The 19968-nt window shown below is 40.9% G+C and overlaps 1 protein-coding gene across 1 annotated transcript in view; it reads right to left on the bottom strand.

Moving 5' to 3' along the window:
- LOC117479642 (microtubule-associated protein 4) overlaps positions 1-19968 on the bottom strand; it is a 99937-nt gene that overhangs the window by 68366 nt on the left and 11603 nt on the right. Inside the window, 2 exon segments of the mRNA XM_034126746.1 lie at positions 2535-2591; positions 6172-6357. Of these exon segments, the coding sequence (XP_033982637.1) occupies positions 2535-2591; positions 6172-6357 (243 nt within the window).

Here is a 19968-nt window from a genome sequence, read left to right as displayed (position 1 = left end):
CCAAGTGGATGGTTCTTTGACTAATTAATGTATGTGTATGGGTAAGCACCAGCAATTTGTTGCAATCACTTCTGATTTTACTTAGAAAAAAAGTCACAATGTCTTGCTTTAAGCCAGGCTTACATTTTCCTGTAGTATTTCTGAATTTTTATTTTATAATCCAGACTATTTTATATTGTTTTGTTTATATTGTTTATATTTGATATAATGTTTTTATTTTATTTGTAATTGTTAATTCTCTTTTCCACTTTTTAAAGTATTTAAAGTATTGTATTTTAATGTCTGAACACACTTCTGCTTCTGTGACGAAATCATTTTCCAAATTGGGATCAATAAAGTCTCTATCTATCTATCCATATTGCACTTTAAGCCAGGCTTATATTGCATTTTGTGTGCAACTGTTACATACTGGCCCCAGGCTGGATATAAACCAGCAATTAGCCAATATCAAATGTTTATATCAGAGTTTTTAATAACCAACCTGTTGTTGACATTGTGTCATGCAGATTATGCCTAGGAAAAAGTTCCCAAAAGTGCACTTCAGTTTTATCTTTTGATTAACTTAACATTTCGGATCTCCATGTAAGTACAGCAGGTCTAAAAGAAAAGTGTTGCCTGCTTCTCTTTCTCTCCTTCACACACATTTGGTCATGTATAAATGGATTATGAGTTGGAACTCGAAAGTGAACTGCATCGTGGTACACAATTTAATACATGTCATACTCTGCAGATACTGTATGTGCAGCAGTGAGGATTACTTGTTGTCAGCGGAGGCGACCTCAGATACTAATTTATACACCCATGCAAAATCCTTGACATGCACAGCAGTACTGCAGTTTCAAATGGAACAGCTCCATGACAAAAATAAAAAGTGAACTGAGGAACATGAGTTTGTATGGAGGAATTGTGTTAAAGCTGAGAAATGGGGGGAAAAGGAGACCATACTATTGAAAAATCTGACAAGCGGATTTTCCGAATGTAAGACACGTAAACACACAAACACACACCCACACAGAGCTCTCTCTCAGTCTATTTCAGTACAAGCAGACAGCCAGAGGAGCAGACGGAGTGCTAGTTCATTAGACACAATAAACTCCTCTCTAGAGCTGCATCTCTTCTCTGCGGCTAATTATCTCCAATAAGAAGTAACACTATAACAATTTATCCGCATCACAAGCCACAAAAGGACTGTCGAGTACGAGCTTCAACTGGCGTGCTATTCCATTTATTAAAAGGACTTGATATGATCAGAGCAACACTTTGACAATCTCCTGCTTTCAATTAAGACTCATTTTCATGCAAATCATCTACTTTGCATTCACAATTAATGAAGTCTTCACTGATTAGCTCTCATCGTGAGCTTTAGAAAGGCAGCTATGCAAAACCATAAATCTGTAGATGTATGGGGTTTAAAAAAGGGTCCATCCTCCAACACTGATACAGGAAACAGGAAGTCAAAGATAGAAAATATGCAGTCTACTTAAGGCCAGCCCGCAGCTGTAAGGAGTTTTTTTGCCGATTAATAGTTTAAGTTCAAAATCATATGAAAAAAGACTTGGCTTATTTAAAAGTAAATGTGGCACAGGTGCAGAGCAACGGAGGGATCACCCACACATTCAATATGAACATGTTATCTATATTTGCCGAATAAGTCATTATTATAATTATTTTACACTTGACAAAGAGAGTTTTTCATATAGAATAAAGCTGGAAAATGTATACATGATAAGAACTTGGAATATGTTATTTATTTAAAAAACTTGGGTTGTGTCCTTTATTTTAATATTTGTTATTTTGTAGGAATTGAGGGCTTATAGCATTGTTTTAAGGTTTATATTTTTACAGTTATAACCAAATGATTGTCAGTTCAATGTAGAAAAGGCTCTAGAGAAGCATTAGAATTCTCCATTTGAGAAAGAAAAGAAAATATATATACATTTGAAGAGTTACTGAACAAATAAATATTTTAAATTGATCGTAGAAAAACACGTTTTAAGAGTAGTAACCTTGTTCTTAAGAAGCCATTATAAGGATGTTAGAGAGAACTAGGATGTTAGAGAGAACTAGGATGTTAGAGAGAACTAAGAGCAGCTCACATCCTCCCTGGAAGTACACACACACACACACACACACACACACACACACACACACACACACACACACACACACACACACACACACACACACACACACACACACACACACACACACACTACACACACCACACACACACACACACACACACACACACACACACACACACACACACACACACAACACACACACACACACACACACACACACACACACACACACACACACACACACACACACACACACACACACACACACACACACACACACACACACACACACACACACACACACACACACACACACACACACACACACACACACACACACACACTAAACAAGGTCGATAAAAAAGAAAAAGACTGACAGCCCATGATTGGTGGTTAGGGATGACCAGACGGCCTTCCCGACGGCAGAAGGAATTGTGGGATATGTCTTACCAGGCTTTTGCACCCCATGAGCTTCCTGCTCTCCATTCTCCATCGCAGCACCGGTGTCTGCACACACACACACACACACACACACACACACACACAACACATTACTCATCTGATTGCTAATGGCTTGACGAGATAGAAAATCCAACTGCATGGTATTGGTTGGCAGACCGTAAATAATACAGACTGGTTTCCCCTAACCCTGAGTTTGAGGGCTTTTGAAGGGCACCTCACTACAGGCATGTGTGTTATCTGCCAGTGGATGAACCAGTTGGTAACACACACACACGTTCTGGTCAGACTGGAGCTGGCAGAGGGGAGCGCATATTACAGGAAGTGATACTGTGTGACATCTGACTGCTGAATCACTGCACTTTATTTATGTATCTAACACACAAAGCACAAAAGGGCATGAATCAATCACTCAAACATATAAATAGCATGCAAAGAACATGCACAAGACTAGTTTTAGTAAATGGCCAACCAACATTTTACAAGTTGCCCCTTCACCCATAATTATCACAAATGTTACATTTACATCTGTCTCAATGCACCCATGCACTCACTATTAACACACAAATTAAGACTTTAAAGCATAGGCATGAAAAACCTGAAGAAAAACATGCAAAAACACACACATACACAAAAAGGTATGCCTAATGTGTCTTCATACAAGCAAACAGGACCCAAATATCACTTCGCATAACAAGAGCGAAGCAAACTAACAACATGTGCATAAGGGCAACAAACTAACAACTGTGTTAAATAACAAAACAAAACTTCCAGTGTGTGGCTCTCCTGCTGACAGAGGACAGTTATTTGCAGACCGCCTCACCCTGCTGTTTGGCACTCGGCATGTCAGCATGTCTGCGTTTGTCCAAATGCAAGCAGTGTGCCACAGTTGATCTCTGGCAAGCCCCCCCCCCCCTCCCCCAGCACGTCCTACAGCCCGCTGTCACTGAACAGTGCCCACACACAGTCTGAATGTCTGGCCCGTGTGCCGGGTAACCAAAACAGGCCCGAGAGCTGAGTCAGCCCCGGTTCACTGTCACTTCATTTTAGCTGGCTGTTTATCGGATGCATCTATCTGCTTACTTATCTTTTCTAGATAATAGGCTTGGGTGACCTTCCTGACATCTCCCTCAGGTTTACGGTATATGTTATCCGTGTAAAAACGAACCAAAATAAAAAATGAATAGCAAAGCTGCTTGTGATATGAGTCATTGGAGCATGTATGACATTGAATAGCAAACAATGCTATGTGTCTAATATGCAAATAGCTTAATTTATTTTCAGCCTCACTGTGCACTTGATAATTGTTACCAATCCAAATCAAAAACGTCCTTCATACAGCAACCTTTAATACAAATATTTCACAAGAATGCAATCAACTCATACAAAGTCTGTTAAATTAACAAGTGAAAAATGACTCTTCCCGAGACCTCACAAAGAGTTTTACTCCTCAGAATCTATATATTCAAATACAGTGTAAACCATAACAGTATTTCTCCACTTTTTCTAAATGCAAAGATAGAAATCTAGTTGAAAACCCAACGACATTCGAGCACATGTCCTAAACTAGGCAGGTTGGTCAAGGATACATTCTTATTTACATGAAGAGCCTTGTACAAAAGTGCTGGGGTGTATTATTATCATACATTCTTTGGATCTAAACCCTGAGCATCTTCACTGGAGCAGGTGGGGCGTTTGGATGGTAACTGCTCAGAGACGGTACAAAGTTCCCAAATTGCAATAGTCATTTGAGTTCAGTTATTTTGCTTATCTTCAGGCTACTATCTGTCCGGCGGCTGAATGGCACACCAGCTGATCCAAAATGACAGCCAGTGTCCAGCGGCCGCTGATACTATCAGTCATTTAGGAGCAGCTGCAGTTCACGTTACACAACAAGGATTCTTACCCCGTGAACATAATGTTGTTCAGGAAAATGTTAGTCAATGACAAAGATCACTTGCTGCTTCAAGTAATCTGAATGTAGATTAACTGGGGTTTAAGTAACACAGGAGATGAAGTTTTGTTTTAATTTAAAAGTTATTTATTTATTTGAATAGTGTGCTGAATAGTGTGTACTAGGACAGTGGTTCTCAAATGGGGGTACAGTGGTTCTCAAATGGGGGTACGCGGACCCATAATAAAATGGGAAAAATAAAAGGGGTGCTCTCTTTTCCTGACAGCCCGTCAGTCTCGTGCAGCTCACTGAACCTGTAATAAGTGACCCGACAGTAAAGAATAAATATATTTATAACTAGTTTAGCTAGTTCCAGAGTAGATAAACTAGCTAAGTGTGTTAGGTCTAACTCTTAGTGTATTTTTGCTCCACTCACCGGTCCGTCACAGCGGGGGAGCTGTGATCATGCAGAGCTGCATGTTCTCCGTCAGCAGCAGCTGATCTGATCTCTGATCTCTCTCTCTCTCGCGTCCGGTTATACTTCACTCGCGTTTATGTCCAAATCTATCAGATCTAGCTAGTTCTAGCTAATGATATGACTGCCTGCTTATCAAAGGACCTAAACAATAAACGTTGCTTGGCAACGGCGTGTGGCCGCAAAGTATAGCGCAGCATTATGCGCATATGAGGGTCAAAATCCCATGCTCATAAAATGCTCATATATTTGTTTCTCTTCCCCACGCCCCAAAATAAATAAATATACCAATTTTAGGAAAAGTAACGAAGTTTGAGCAGTGTGGGTTTTATATGAACAGAGTTACACATATTTCAAAACGTGAAGTGTAATAACTGCAGTTTGCCTCCCTGTCAGAATGACAAAGATCCTCAGTGAAGCACAAGCCCATGTTTCTCACTACATTGTAAGTACAACTTGTTAAAAAGATCAGTTCAATGCAACTAATGTCGTCTTAGTGTTATTGCATGATGTTGAAATTGGTTTGCCATGAATTTAGTGAATTTTTCAAAGGGGGTACATTATTGAAAGAAGTTTGAGAACCACTGTACTAGGATGTACTCTAACATACATTCCTTTAATAATGCATACGGTTCCTTTAACTGTGAAAACATTTACGTTTGTTCAAGTTTGTAGCCATAAGCAACATTTTACAAGACTGCATTCGACACATCATAATGCCATTACAATATAATTTACACTCAATAGAGCTTGAACGCATAATACTGTAACTAAATGAAACCTTACTGTGGTAATGTTAGCGGTTAGCTTAGTTATTTAGCCAAGCATAACTGTGGTGCCCACTGACAGCTCTCTTCTTGCTGTTCTCAACACTGATGAGTTGTTCTCAATGTAGCATTGTAGCAAGTATTATATTGTTACATCCTTACTTCTCGGTTAAAACCCCAGAAAAGACATGTCTCTATCTTCAATTTTCCTTTATACTTCCGTCCTGCATCTTTTTCAGTTTTTTACCTCTCTACCACTGTTTTGTTCCCTAACGTTCTCAAAAAATCATTATTTCTGAAGTTTTGTCAGAAATGTTCCTGTATATTGCCAATACAACTCTTCGTCTTTGGTGATGAAATAACCCCATCATCTCAAAACTGAATTGGTATAATCCAACCTAGGTCAGCATCCTCAAACTCTTTTTCTACTGTGCTTCAAAAAAAGTGATAATATCTACATTTCCCCACTGTGCTCCATCGTATCAGTCTCACCTGCCCTGGTGTCGTCGTCCAGCAGGGGGATGTAGTCTGTTTTTCCCACCGTCTCTCCCACCTTATCGTCGAAGGTCTCCGACTCCAGCTGAGCCATGAAGTCCCTCTCCACCAGGCTCTCTGGGCCCTGCTGGGGAACGCTGTCCGTCAGGGCGTCACTCAGACTCAGGTCTAACTCCGCCATGGCTGCACACACACACAGACGGGGGGGGGGGGGGAAAGGGTAACATGAACGATTTATTAACGTTAAATAATGCTGTGATCAAAAGTACAATTAATAAAAAAAGGAAAGAATAAAAAAGAAGGACTTATATGATTAGTTTCAATCAGAGATGCTGACTTCCAACACAAATCAATATGGCATTATCGGAATAGATGACAGTGCATTAGATCACCCTAAAGATACTTATAGGAGGAGTAGTTCAAATTATAAATATCACCATCAATATAACAAATATGAATGTATACCATTAGATCATACCACTTAATGATAAATCATAGTTATGCTTCTTAAATAAACTTAATTTGCCCCTACAAAAGGAAATAAAACCCCAAGTCCGAAATGTATACCCAAAAAATGGTCAAAAAAAGTTGTCAAAACAAAGTGCAAAAACGTCACTTTTCAACAACATGTTTACCTCAAATTCATACATTGATTTAATTTGTATCCACCAAACAGTGATTTATGACATTTAACAGGCTATTTCTTTAAATCCAGGAAAGCCATGTTGCAAAGTGTTTACTAGACTTGCAAAGCGTTTAATCGAGCAAATTAGAAAAGTGGTGAAGGAGACAGAGTTTGAATCTGAAATGGAGAGATAAAGATGAAAGAAGTGGAAGTAAAGCTGAGCCAAGGAGGAAAACATTAAGTGAGAGAGGTCGAGGGATGGAAATGGAGGGGAGAAGTGGTTAAAGGAAGTGAGAAGGCATAATCAATTATACCACATGACCACAAAGTAACAAAATTACAGCCTGTTGCATAATAGTGCGCGGGAAGTATTACATCTGATAACATGATAAACAGAATAATTTAATTGATTAGACTATCATGATCAAGGGAAGATCTGATGGGAACTGAACAGGATTGCTGGTTTGTGTCCCAAAGTGACATCAAAGTAGCCTCTGGAGCAGGAACAAGGCTACAGGACCTGGTATGATGGCAGGCCTCCACGCTGAAGTGCCCCTGAGCAACCCTCTGAGTGTCAACCAGCAGCAAGACCTGACCTCTGACCTCACTGATGGGCGTAGAGTTAGAAGACAATTAGTTTTTATGTTTGTCACTGGTTGCTACCTTCATGTGATACCACTTTCCACCACAAGGAGACACAATTTCGATGGGACTGCTCAGTATGGAAGAAAAGCATGACTTGGTTCAATCAACACAGAAGCACAGTCTGTACTTTTAGATCCAAGCAGTCATCAGCTTGTCTAGGAGTTCAACCAATAGCCACCAGGGGAATTTGCAGAGTCATATTGTGTCAAGTTCCAACTATAAGGACATGCAATATTTAGTGTCAGCAGAAGCCATCCTCTCTCTGATCACTGTGTTTCTCTATCTCATCTCCACCTTCACAATTCTTCTTTACATCTCAGTCCCATACTGTAAAAGTCATGCCTCCCCTCTCTGACAACCTTCTTTTTCATTTGTTGTTGAACGAGCAGGTTAGGTTTCAGGCTCTTGCTCAAAGACAAAGCAAAGACAAATGATTTATTTTCTGCAAAGTGGATCCATCCTGAGATTGACAGTTTCCTTCCTATCTCAGATTAACACATTCATAGACCTTTCTTTCCTTATCTGCCTTCCTTATATGTACTTTTTAAAAGGCAGTTTACATACCTGTAGTGCCACATACAGTACAATCAATAAAGCTACACGTGTCCGGAAATCAAATATTTCAGGATATGTTTATAAGTTTGTGTTTTCAATTTTTTATTTTAGGTCAGCTTCCTCAAACAAATGCAGCACACAATAAAAATAACTCCACAGCCCCATCTGCTGGATTCACCATTCACTACCACACATAAACAGGTAGAGGTACATGATACTGTATGTACTTCTTATGCTCCTTTAGTTTAGTTTTATGCAGATCTTAATACTACAGAACAGAGAACACAATACTGTTTTGAAAAACACTGTAGTAGTTCATGGTTTAGGATTGTCAAGCTTATAATATTCGGTTGTCTATACATTAAAATGTCCTGAATGTTGTAAATTAGCAAGCTGTTTTCTAGGGTTAGGGTTACTGGCCAAATTCTGGACAGTGTACATTAGCAGAAGATAAACTGGATAATTCCTTTTCCTTCTTCACAGACCGTTAAAAGACTGATATGAACAAACCAGAAAATATGTTCTACTCAATGAAGCCGAAAGATTGGCAAGGTGTTCAAGATTATAACAGCTGTCTAGTGTCCGGAAGATCTTTGGTTCAATGGTAGGAAAATGTGGGTAGGTAATGTGAAAAGATGCACTTGCCCCTTCCTTTTTACCACAAATGAAGTTCATTTAATTTCAAACCTTTATTTATCCAGGTGTATCCCATTGAGATCATTGATCTCTTTTTCAAGGGAGACCTGCTCAAGAAGTGCCCTTGAGCAAGGCCCTTAACTCAACTAACAGGTATAACCTGTGCACAGGGCATTCCTGGGGGAATAAAACTCATTGCTTTCAGTGAAAAATACAAATAAAATGTCCATAACTAATCAGACCATGATTAAATCCTAAAACCATTTCTACTTTTAATAATAGTTCAATTTTTCAGAGACATGAGTTATTTTGTCAAAAATAAAACCAATCGCGTGGACAGTCCTCATCAGTCAACAAAACGTAGAATCGTAACAACTGCTTACAAACTCAACATATAGTAAACAAAAGGGTGTTTTCGGAGGCAGGGGTATGAATAATATATATGTAGGCATTCTCATTACACTGACTGCCAGTGTATCAGCATTCTAAATAAGACCCTAGTGCTTAGACAAGGGTGTGTCACAGGAACACTGCTGCCTACTGCCTCAACCACAAAGCCATGCTGGTCAGAAACACTGCCCTGGTTTCCATATTTAACCCCACGCCATGTGTGTGTGTGTTTGGTATACAGTTTGTCATGTGTGCCAGCTGCAGAGTAGGCCGATGATCCATGCCACTGAAGCCACCAACTGATATTATTCAACACAGAACAAGACCCATAGCATTCAGTAGAATATTAACATAGGAGTTGTTCTGTAGGCTATTTCAGTTTATGTTTCTACACCCCACATGACCACAGGACCAGAACCTTTTCATTAGTCTGGGTCCTTCCCCAGCGAGGTGCCGTAGTTTGAGCTGAGCTCCTGTTTTCCAACCCCAGCTCCCATGTTTGGTGTGGCCACTCGGAAATAATTTGGATTCAACAAAGGAAGGAAATCCATGGAAGAGGCAGTTTCTATTGTGTTGCGTGCCAACAATTGCTTGGGTGTGTAAATGTATGTGTAGATAAGTCATGTGTATTTGTGGATGTGACAGCCTCTCTATTGGTCTCTCTTAGGAACAGCAAAAACACATTCATATATTTACTGTAAGTTGTTTCTTCTACAGCTCAACAGATTGCCATTTCTGAGGGTGATGATCGGTATTTGGGAGTTTAAAAAGACTGATGTATTTTCTTTTGCCTGAAATGTTGCAAACTCACAAAAAAAACTTTAATTAAGTGAATTTAAAGTTGACATTAAGTCTTTTAAAAGTAATGGTGACTGCCTTAAACTATCAACAAGGGTTCAACAATAAACTCCATATTTGGCTAAAAAAACTACCATAATAACACATATATACACAACATATTTAGAGGGACAATCAGCAGTTAATTTGCATTTGTTCCTTGTCTTTGTTTATTGTGAACTATTGTATTCTGTGTTTTTGCACCAAAAAAGAAAATGTGCACAAATGGATCATAAATCTTCTAATTGGTTATACCAATTTGAAATATTTGACAAAGGATAAGGTGATTATTCTGTAGAAAATCACTTACAGTTGGAAACAATACAAATAAATCATACAGTGTGTGACCACAGGAAAGGTAGATGTAGACTAGAGAATGCAATTCCTGAAGAAATTGCTAGTGGGAATGCTTTATGCTGAAAAGCTGACGCTGAATTGCTATGCTGAAATGTAATGTGTAAAGGCCCTGACACACCAGACAGTCACCAGAGAACTCGCCGACACCGACATCGACTGTTGCATTGGCGAGTTCTCCTGCGTCTTGGCCATGTGTCGCACTGGAACACACCACAAAGACTTCAGCCGAGCACGTACGAACTGCGCATGCGTGAGTGGCAATAACTCTCCTTACCAGCAGGCGGCGGTAGTGTGTATTCGTCATTCAAAATAGGCAACAACCGGAAGACAGAGAAGAAGAACAGACTGATATAAACAAACAACAAATAGCGTGTGCGTTCCATTTTCACTCTCGTCCATCGAAAACATGTTTTAGAATATAAAAATACATGAATGATGAAATGAGCACATAAAGTGCAGACATACTATAAAATCACAGTTAATAGACCTGCATCTGATGATCGCAGTGTTCTGGCGGGTGTGTAGTTTATTGAGTCAGCAATGTAGTAATGTATGTAATGTAATAATGGCCACTTCTTGCTAAATTTACATTTCCATGTGATGCTTTTATCAGAGGCGACTCACAATAGGTAAATGAACAGCAGTAGACAGTATCTCATTTACTTAGACACTGTACTTAAGGACAATGTTGAGGTACTTGAGACTAATCCTGCAACTTTATACTGACAAATAAACCGATGAGATGAAAAACCGGACTTGACCAAACAAATCACGGAGCTCTCAGCAGAGGACAGCCGGGGACGCTCCCGCCGATATCAGAGATGTCCCTGCTATGTGTGGGAGGTAAGAGAGGACATTTAAGGGCTATGTTTGATGTCTTTAAGTATCACCTGCTGGGGTTTAGCTGCTGTCCTGTGCCTTCTTAAATCGTTTGTTTACGTCCCTCACTTCCGTTTCGCTTCTCATTTGCTAGCTGAACAGCTGATCAGAGTGGTTTCTTGGCCCGATAGCTTGTGTCCGACAAATGGCCGATTCAACATGTTGAATCGGCCATGTGTCGACCGTGAAAGGCCAAAAAAGGCGTGTTACGGCCGAGGGTTCGGGACACACCAAATTGACTTTGGGCGACAGGGCACGCTTTGTCGCCAGACAACCGAAGACGGCCGATATCGGCCTGGTGTGTCTGGGCCTTAAGAAGAAAGTGAAGAATTTAGATTGAAATGATACATGAACACTGGGGGCTTGAATGTGTGATGAGAGAAGAAAATAAAGTAAAATGGCTTGGAAAAGCAGCAGAATATTTGAACTGCAAACTATTGAACTAACTTGATGGCGAATGATCTGTCGCCATGGCAACGGTATTTGATGACACCCCATAATACGCTTATATATGTTGATGGCTGCATCGTTACCAAACCTGTGAAGTTTTGGGCTGTTTGGAGCATTTTCACTGAAGTTATGAGAAAACCGTGTTTCATGGCGAGCATTGTGTTGCCATGGCAACGGCATTTGAAGAAATCTCAAAACTGTCCCGTAGATGTCTTCACGGCTGGACTGTTAGCACACATGTGAAGTTTTAGCACTTTTTGACAATTTTCATAGGAGTTATAGCAATATCGTGTTTTATTGCAAGGGATGGCAACAGCTTTTGAGGAAAACTCACTAATGGCACATAGACATGTTGAGGGCTGGACCATTAACTGTCATCTGAAGTCTGGTGGTGTTTTGACCATTTTCATATCAGTTACGACAACATCGTGTTTTTTGGCGAGGGATGCGTTTCCATGGAAACAGCCTATGGTGAAATCTCAGATTTGGCGTAGAGCTGTTGAGGCATGGACCGGTGATATACAAGCGAAGTTTGGGGACGATCGGACAGTGTCCATTGGAGTTACAGCGACATCGTGTTTCATGGCGAGGGATGCGTTTCCATGGAAGCGGCATATGATGACACCCCATAATTGACATAGAGCTGTTGAGGGCCGGACCATTAACAATTATCTGAAGTCTGGTGCTGTTTTAGACCATTTGCATAGGTATAACGACAACATCGTGTTTTATGGCGAGGGATGCGTTTACATGGCAACAGCCTATGGTGAGATCTCAGATTTGGCGTAGAGCTGTTGAGGCATGGACCGGTGATATACAAGCAAAGTTTGGGGGACGATCGGACCGTGTCCATTGGAGTTACAGCGACATCTTGTTTTATGGCGAGGGATGCGTTTCCATGGAAACGGCATATGATGACACCCCATAATTGACGTAGAGCTGTGTTAACCATTATCTGAAGTCTGCTGCTCTGAGCATGTCAGTTGGAGTTATGACATCGTGTTCCATGACACAGGTGTTTATATTTGAGCTAACGACGTGTCCAGAGATCAAAGGTTTCCATGGTGCAGTAATCAGTGAGAGGAGAGCATTTGCATTGTTCTGAATGAGAGATAAACCTCTTACATGTGAACGTTATGTTGAAGAACCGTAACAGATATTGGTGAAATTTCAAAGCGTGAAGCATGTCAAGGAACTTCAGCATCTGAAGTGTACTTTTTGTGTACTTTCGGGTTAATAATGTGGCCTTTTTGGCAGATTAACTAAAGGTGTGCGGCTGCTGTGGTGGGGAAAGATGAGGCTGAACTTACAATGGGGTTTAATGGAGACATGTTGAAAGTTTTTGTCACTTCATGCCCTCAAGAGGCATTTTGTTTAATTTTTTTTTAATAATTGTTTCATAATTTTTCAAGCTACGAGATGTTTTCCTACGTTTTTCATGATGAAAATTATGTCTCAGGAATGTAGGGTTTGGGAATTATGGCAGGTTTAAAAGAAAATGTGAAGGCAATAAAATCTGTCCTCCACTCTAGCTGTGACATCACGCACTCTAAAATCTGAAGAAGGCCTCTTTACCAAGGTCTGAACAATGTTTAATATCTCTAAAAGTACGAATCTGATTTAAAAGTTGTGTTACACGAATAATGTCAGAAAGATGTGTAACATTTTAAAGTTGGAATGACGTTTCTGAGTGAAAGTATGATGGAGCAGTTAGCAGTTGCATGAAGATTGTTCAAGTCTGAAGAGTTTCTCCATTGACTTCAATGTTAAAAATTTGATGAATTATGGGATGTATCTCTGGAATTATGAAAGTTATGAATAAGAAAAGTAATAGCCATCGATTCCCGACTGAGCTGAACGTTTTGATGTTTGAACGGAGTTTCTGCGATGTGGAATGTGGGAGAAGAAGAGGTGCAAAATAACCCGGCGGAATAATAAAGAATTTCGTGCGTAGCATAACAGATAGTTGGAATGCTGTATCAGCATTCCCACTAAATTATGAAGGTGCAGTGTGATTGAGTGAATGCATGAGAGGATCTGTAAATGTACAAGGGAGTGAAAACGACAGACGGAGAGAAATAAGCAGTATGTGTATGTGTGATGGGTTCTCCATAAGCTTCACTTTGGCAGGACACCAACAAAGCTCCTATAGCGGTTGTCAGGGTGAAGCATGACATAACACAGAAGACCTATTCCCAAAAACCACTCTACGTTTTCTCCTGTTCATGTTCTTTTAATATGACAACACAATTTAATGTTGTGCGTGATTAATCCCCAAGAAGCTCAGGAGCCTTGGAGCTTGTTCTGTATCTTTCTGAGGACCCTTCAGTGACACGGACCCTCCCTGAACTGCTGCTACTGCTGCAGAACGAATGTTTTTTTTATAAGAGAACAACTCCGCATGACCTGGAATCGGAAGTTATCTTCCTTGGGTAAACATTGAATAGCAATCTGGGTTGGATGAGGTTTACGATAACATCTCTACAACTCACAAATCATTAACTCCTAATCATTACTCAGCAATACATATAACACAAAAAAACACAACTTATTTCAGACGAAGATCAAAGGGGCCCAATTGGGTGCTTTGATTATTCCTGCACACACTGCTGCACTCCAGCTGCAGGCTAGAAACCAGATCCAGGCCAGCTGCTGGGAAATCTATTGTACTTTGCCTCCAAGCAAGGCACTGCAGCCAAAACTGTGTCAGGCAACTATATTTATCTCTGAAATGTAAAAAGAAAAAAAGTTTCTTCCCTGGAGTTACAATGCTTAATAAGTCAGAGAAAAGTGCACAGCCATCGTCATAGCCAAGTGATATTCGTAAGAACATAAAAACACAGCCATGGTAGGTCAAAAACTGAACCAGGAAGTGCAGACGACGACAATAAGACGGTCATTGTAGTAAACTGAAATGACCAAAGTGTATCATTATGGGTGTGATAAGGAGTAGTGCTGATTTATTGCACACCCACAACTCCAAGCACACACAACTCCAAGCACACACAACTCCAGCCATACCTGAAAATAGGCAGAAGAAACAACTTGTCCTCACTGTTAAAAAAAAGACACACATGGTACTATTACCATATATTATATATATATATTAGTGACAGCATCAACATGGCCTAGAAAAACAAGTGTTCAGTGGCAGTGTAGGTGTAGAAATATCACCCCTGATGTCAGGTGGGACACTTCCTCTGAATGCTCAGGTTACTTGGTTACCATGCGAGTGAGTGTTTGTGTGTGCGTGTGCGTGTGCGTGTGTGTGTGTGTGTGTGACAGAGCGAAAGCTGGCTCTGACTCCTGCTCAAATGACTTTATGACTCTGAGATTGTTTCTTCTCTTTTTACGGTCACTTCACAGGAGAATTCAAACAGTAGTTGTAGAATAATTTAAATGTGTTTTGTCTTTTATATTGTTCTACACTGTGTGTGTGTGTATTTGAGACCATTGCTCCAGCCACACTTCTTTTTTTTTTGTTCCAGCTGATATACAGAGACAGCTGAGTAGGGACTTTTAGCCCTTGCTCAGTTTCTCTTTCTCTTTCTCTCTCTTTCTCAAAAACACACACACACACACACACACACACACCCCCCTGATGGATTCAATTACACTCTTAAGCCTTTTGTCTAACAGTTAGATAGAACAGCACCCCATTTCTCTGGGACTTCGACTGATGGTCGGACAAATCCAGATATTTGAAGATGTTACCTACTATAAATTGGTATTATTTTTTTTTAAGTTTTAGACATTTTATAGACCAAACAATGAATCAGTTAATAACTTAGAAAATAATATGCAGATAAGACAATATCAAAATGAGTTGCAGCCCTAAACTAGAGTTAGCTGAGCTTCAAGATTAGCAGGTAATGCTTATGCTGTCAGTGAGATATATTGTAGACCCTGAAACTTCTCCATGATTCTGCTACTTGACAACAAGAACCAGAAAATATGTCAATGCTAATGGAAGCCTCCATCAGCCCTTAGTGCATGCAGTATACTACAACATATTACTGCAGGGACTTCCTAACATGCTTGTTTGACAGGTTTGTGACGAGTCGTCCTGGTGCCCTACTTAGTATGTAACTTATTACCCATACAAGTTGTTTGTCCTATCTTAGGCCCCGGCTCCACGAGGACGAAAACTGGTTGAATCCGCATATTTCTCATGCGTATAGCCCTCTAAGCTCCACGACGCCGTAAGGGAAACGTAGAAACAGACCCCGCAAACGACAACGGGTCCAAAGGTGGATAGATCTGGGAACTGAGCGCTCTGGGGGGTCCAACGGGGCCGTGGAGTCGCCTATACGGTCATTCGTTTTCATAGCCCCGCCTCTCCCTGCCTCTCCCCCGCGGGGTTGCTATCGTGCTCCAGTCGCTACTGACCATGCTACAGTTCTTTGTGCAACATCTACAGGAGCTCCTCCTTGAATTCAGATTATTTATCTTTATCTCGATATGGACATAAACGCGAGTGAAGTCTAATCTGACAGGACGGAGACACGCAGCTCCTGCCGCTGTGATGCAGCGGGAGCAAAACACACACTTCAAGTCAGATCATCACCCTTAGCTATTTTAATTACCTCTCAAACTACCTATAAATATGTTCATTTTTACTGTCGGGTCACTCATTACAGGATCAGCTGCTGCATGAGACAGACACTGACGCTGTCAGAAGAGAGGAAAAAGAGATGTATTTGATGATTATATATCATTATATCGTCGTTATTCATTTGTTTTAAAGCTCAATAAATAACAATGAAGACCTTTGACCGGCACTTTTATAATTTTGTCCGGAAGATTTAAACTTTAACACACGCTGACCGGCGAAAAACTCTGCCCGGTTCTGTCGGCCCCCACCGCGGAGAATACACAGAAGTGCAGCCATGACAACCATTCTGCTTCGCTGCTTTTGTGGAGGAAGTTGCTGCTTTTGTGGAGGAAGTTACAGCGCCACGTACAGGTTCGGCATATGTACTGCAGCTTTTCCAGCGTTTGGATGTAAACGGAGCCGTCTCGTGGAGCTTGACACAATCCGGTGTATATTGCGTGGGGACGGAAGGTTTTTTGCGGTTGCATTTGCGTTACTCCGATGCGTTTTGCCGTATTTGTCCTCGTGGAGCCGGGGCCTTAGAATAGTCATGGATTGGTTTATCTGCTTCAGTTATAGCTCACTCAGTAACCCCCCCCACCTTATTAATCACCTGAGGGGATCTACTTCAAAGGCACGCCATGCTACCGTGTGTCTGTGTGTGAGAGACAAGAAGAAGCAGAGATAATTCTAGGAAAGTGTCTATCCCTACATGAACACACGCACTGACGGACCGTCCACACAGCAGCGTTAAAAAAATCTTGGAACGCTTCTGCCCATTCACTTTGAATGGGGTGACGTCACTTTGCCTCACTTTTCGCCGAACTGCATTGTGGGCAGCAGAGCGGAGATTTTCAGGATTTTCAGGATTCAAAGTTGAGCAATGTTCAACTTTTGAAGCTGAGGTGGAAGCGTCAGCCAATCAAATCCCGTGTATGCAAATCTGACAGTTCAAGCGCTAGCCAATCAAACCGCGTGTATGCTGGGAGAGACATACCGCAGGTCATTTCCTCATATTCCAAAAAATGGAGGAGAAATTAGCGGTAGGGAATCACCCGGTGCTTTATGACCAGTCCCTATTTACCTACCGGGATATAAACCGGAGGAGCCAGGCATGGAGGGAGGTGGCAGAGACAGTGGTAGGTTTTCGCCTGTTTGGGGAGTTTATATCCAGTTTACTTCGGGCTTTTTTTGCTTCGTATGTCGGGGGCGGGATATTCATGCGATTGGTTGTTGGTGCCTTGCTCGCAAAAAATCCCCAAGCTTCAGATACGCCGACTTCCAAGATTTTTTCAACGCTGCTTGGCCCTCCTTTAGTTAGTTCGCATGAAAGCAAAAGGGAAGCGGAGGGCCGAGACTTGGTTATCTGATACCTGTTCACACCCTGTAAATCAAAACTGCAAGTACGCCTATAGGGCAATCCTCCATTCTGTCATGTTGAGGTGTCATATCGTAAAAGCTACTTACCACATGTTCTTGTGTAAACTGTAGAAGTTATTAAAGTATGTAGACTATGTACACAAAGTGATAAAGCTATCAAAATGGTCATAAATGGACCACATAATGGTTGTTATGTTAGGCATGTGGCAATTATCTGACTGATAATGTTAAACTATAAAATGGTAAATCCCTTATAATGACTTTTTTTACGTGTGTGGGTCCGTCCCAGTGTCCAGCTGCCATGGCACTAATCTCACAGAGATGCTATCGCTGACATTCTTCGCAGGCCATTCAAACTATTTCACCGAGCCACACAATCACAGCACTTCACACACACACACACACACACACACACACACACACACACACACACACACACACACACACACACACACACACACACACACACACACACACACACACACACACACACACACACACACACACACACACACACACACACACACACACACACACACACACACACACACACACACACACACACACAACACACACACACACACACACACACACACACACACACACACACACACACACACACACACACACACACACACACACACACACACACACACACACACACACACACACACACACACACACACACACACACACACACACACACACACACACACACACACACACACACACACACACACACACACACACACACACACACAATTAACTTCCTACTGTATTTGATTCAAAGGTGTTCCCAGCACTGATTGTTATTCTGAAGTGACACACCACTTTCAAATTTAAAAGCCTTACACCTGAGGTATTTTATGTAAAACATCTCTCTGTCCTTGTGCAGAAGGATCACACCTAAGCCCTCAGGGCTTCACAGGTTGTGTGAACAACATTTTAGAGAGTTGTGAAACATGCAAGATAAATATGTGGAAGTGCTTCGAGCAAGTCAAACATTGCTGCAAGGAGGCACTCACAGAAAAACTATTCTTCACTGATATGACTAATCGCATGCATCTGGTAAAACATGTATTAGAGTTGTGAAAGTAAATTAATTATTGTTTATAAGCATGCACTTCTGCCCATCTGACTATACAAAGTTACACACCCACTTCTCTCATCACACATTTTGACCTTTCACAACTCGGGTAATTGCTAACTTGCATTGGAACTAATCTGTGTCGCGCTCTTGAAACGCACATACACACACACACGCACAGTTGTTTATGTAAGAAGTGATGTGAGGATTGATGAGACAATAATGAGAGATAAAGAGAAGCAAAGAAAGAGAAAGAGAGATGCAGCCCCACAGGCTAGAACAGGGAGTGGCAACATGAGGTGCGTGTGTGCGTGCGTGCATGCGTGCGTGCGTGCGTGTGTTTTATAATAAGTCTCAGGAGGCATACAGGGGCTGTTCAGTGATCCTATTAAGTAAAATGATCATGTTAAACTATAATAACATATTTTCTGATGAGGGTCTTGTCAGGACATAACTTAGATTTCAACAAATAATAAGTTAATAATTTACATTTAAAACAAAACAATAGCTCAATGTTTCTTATTACACTACATTTAATATGCTAATCCAATGATCCTGTTTTATGCCTGTCAATGTATATTAAATTATAATAAAAACAATTCTGTAGTTACTGGTCCATTGTGGCGATAGCTACGTATGCAACAGAAATACAGAAACATGGCTTCTGAAAAGTCACAGCCAGTTAGGGATAGATCAATAAATCAAATCTCTAGTGAGTGACACAAAAACACAAAATGTGTTAAATATTTAAACCGGTTAAATGTTTCGAATAGAGTGTCTAATGCATAGCTTAGAGGAGTTGCTGATGATGCAACACACTGTGGTCTCTAAGGTATTATAGCTGATGTAGGCAGCAAATGAATGGAAACACACACGTATAGACTTGAAATGTAATCCTTAATTTCCTCTTTGCCATCATGCCATCCTCCGGATGCAACATCGGGTGAGGCTGATATGACTTAGATCGAAATAGTCAGATGACACAAGAGTACACACTGTCCTGCTATATGTGGCTTTACAATATGCTCATAAGTGTGGGTTGGAAAGCGAGGGATATATAATGGCATCATTTGCATATACATACATGCCTTAAACACTTGTAAAGTAAGTGCTGACAGGATGCTGTGATGTAGTCTTGCGAACAGAAGGAGTGCATGCATGTGTGTGTAGAATCATTATGTAATAGCATAGCCTCTTAGGCACGACATCCCACATAGTACATTGGGAATAGTATGCTTTATACACATTAATAAAGCAGGAGGCAGTGTCGGACTGTAAGGGCTTTCCCATGTAACTGGAGAAACCCCCTGACAATGTTTGATGTCACTTTAACTCAGTGTTTATGTGTTTTAGAGCTTT

This window comes from Trematomus bernacchii, unplaced genomic scaffold, assembly GCF_902827165.1.
Source record: "Trematomus bernacchii unplaced genomic scaffold, fTreBer1.1, whole genome shotgun sequence".
NCBI lineage: Eukaryota > Metazoa > Chordata > Actinopteri > Perciformes > Nototheniidae > Trematomus > Trematomus bernacchii.
The sequence above is the reverse complement of the archived record's forward strand: the minus strand, read 5'-3'. Positions and strand labels throughout refer to the sequence as shown.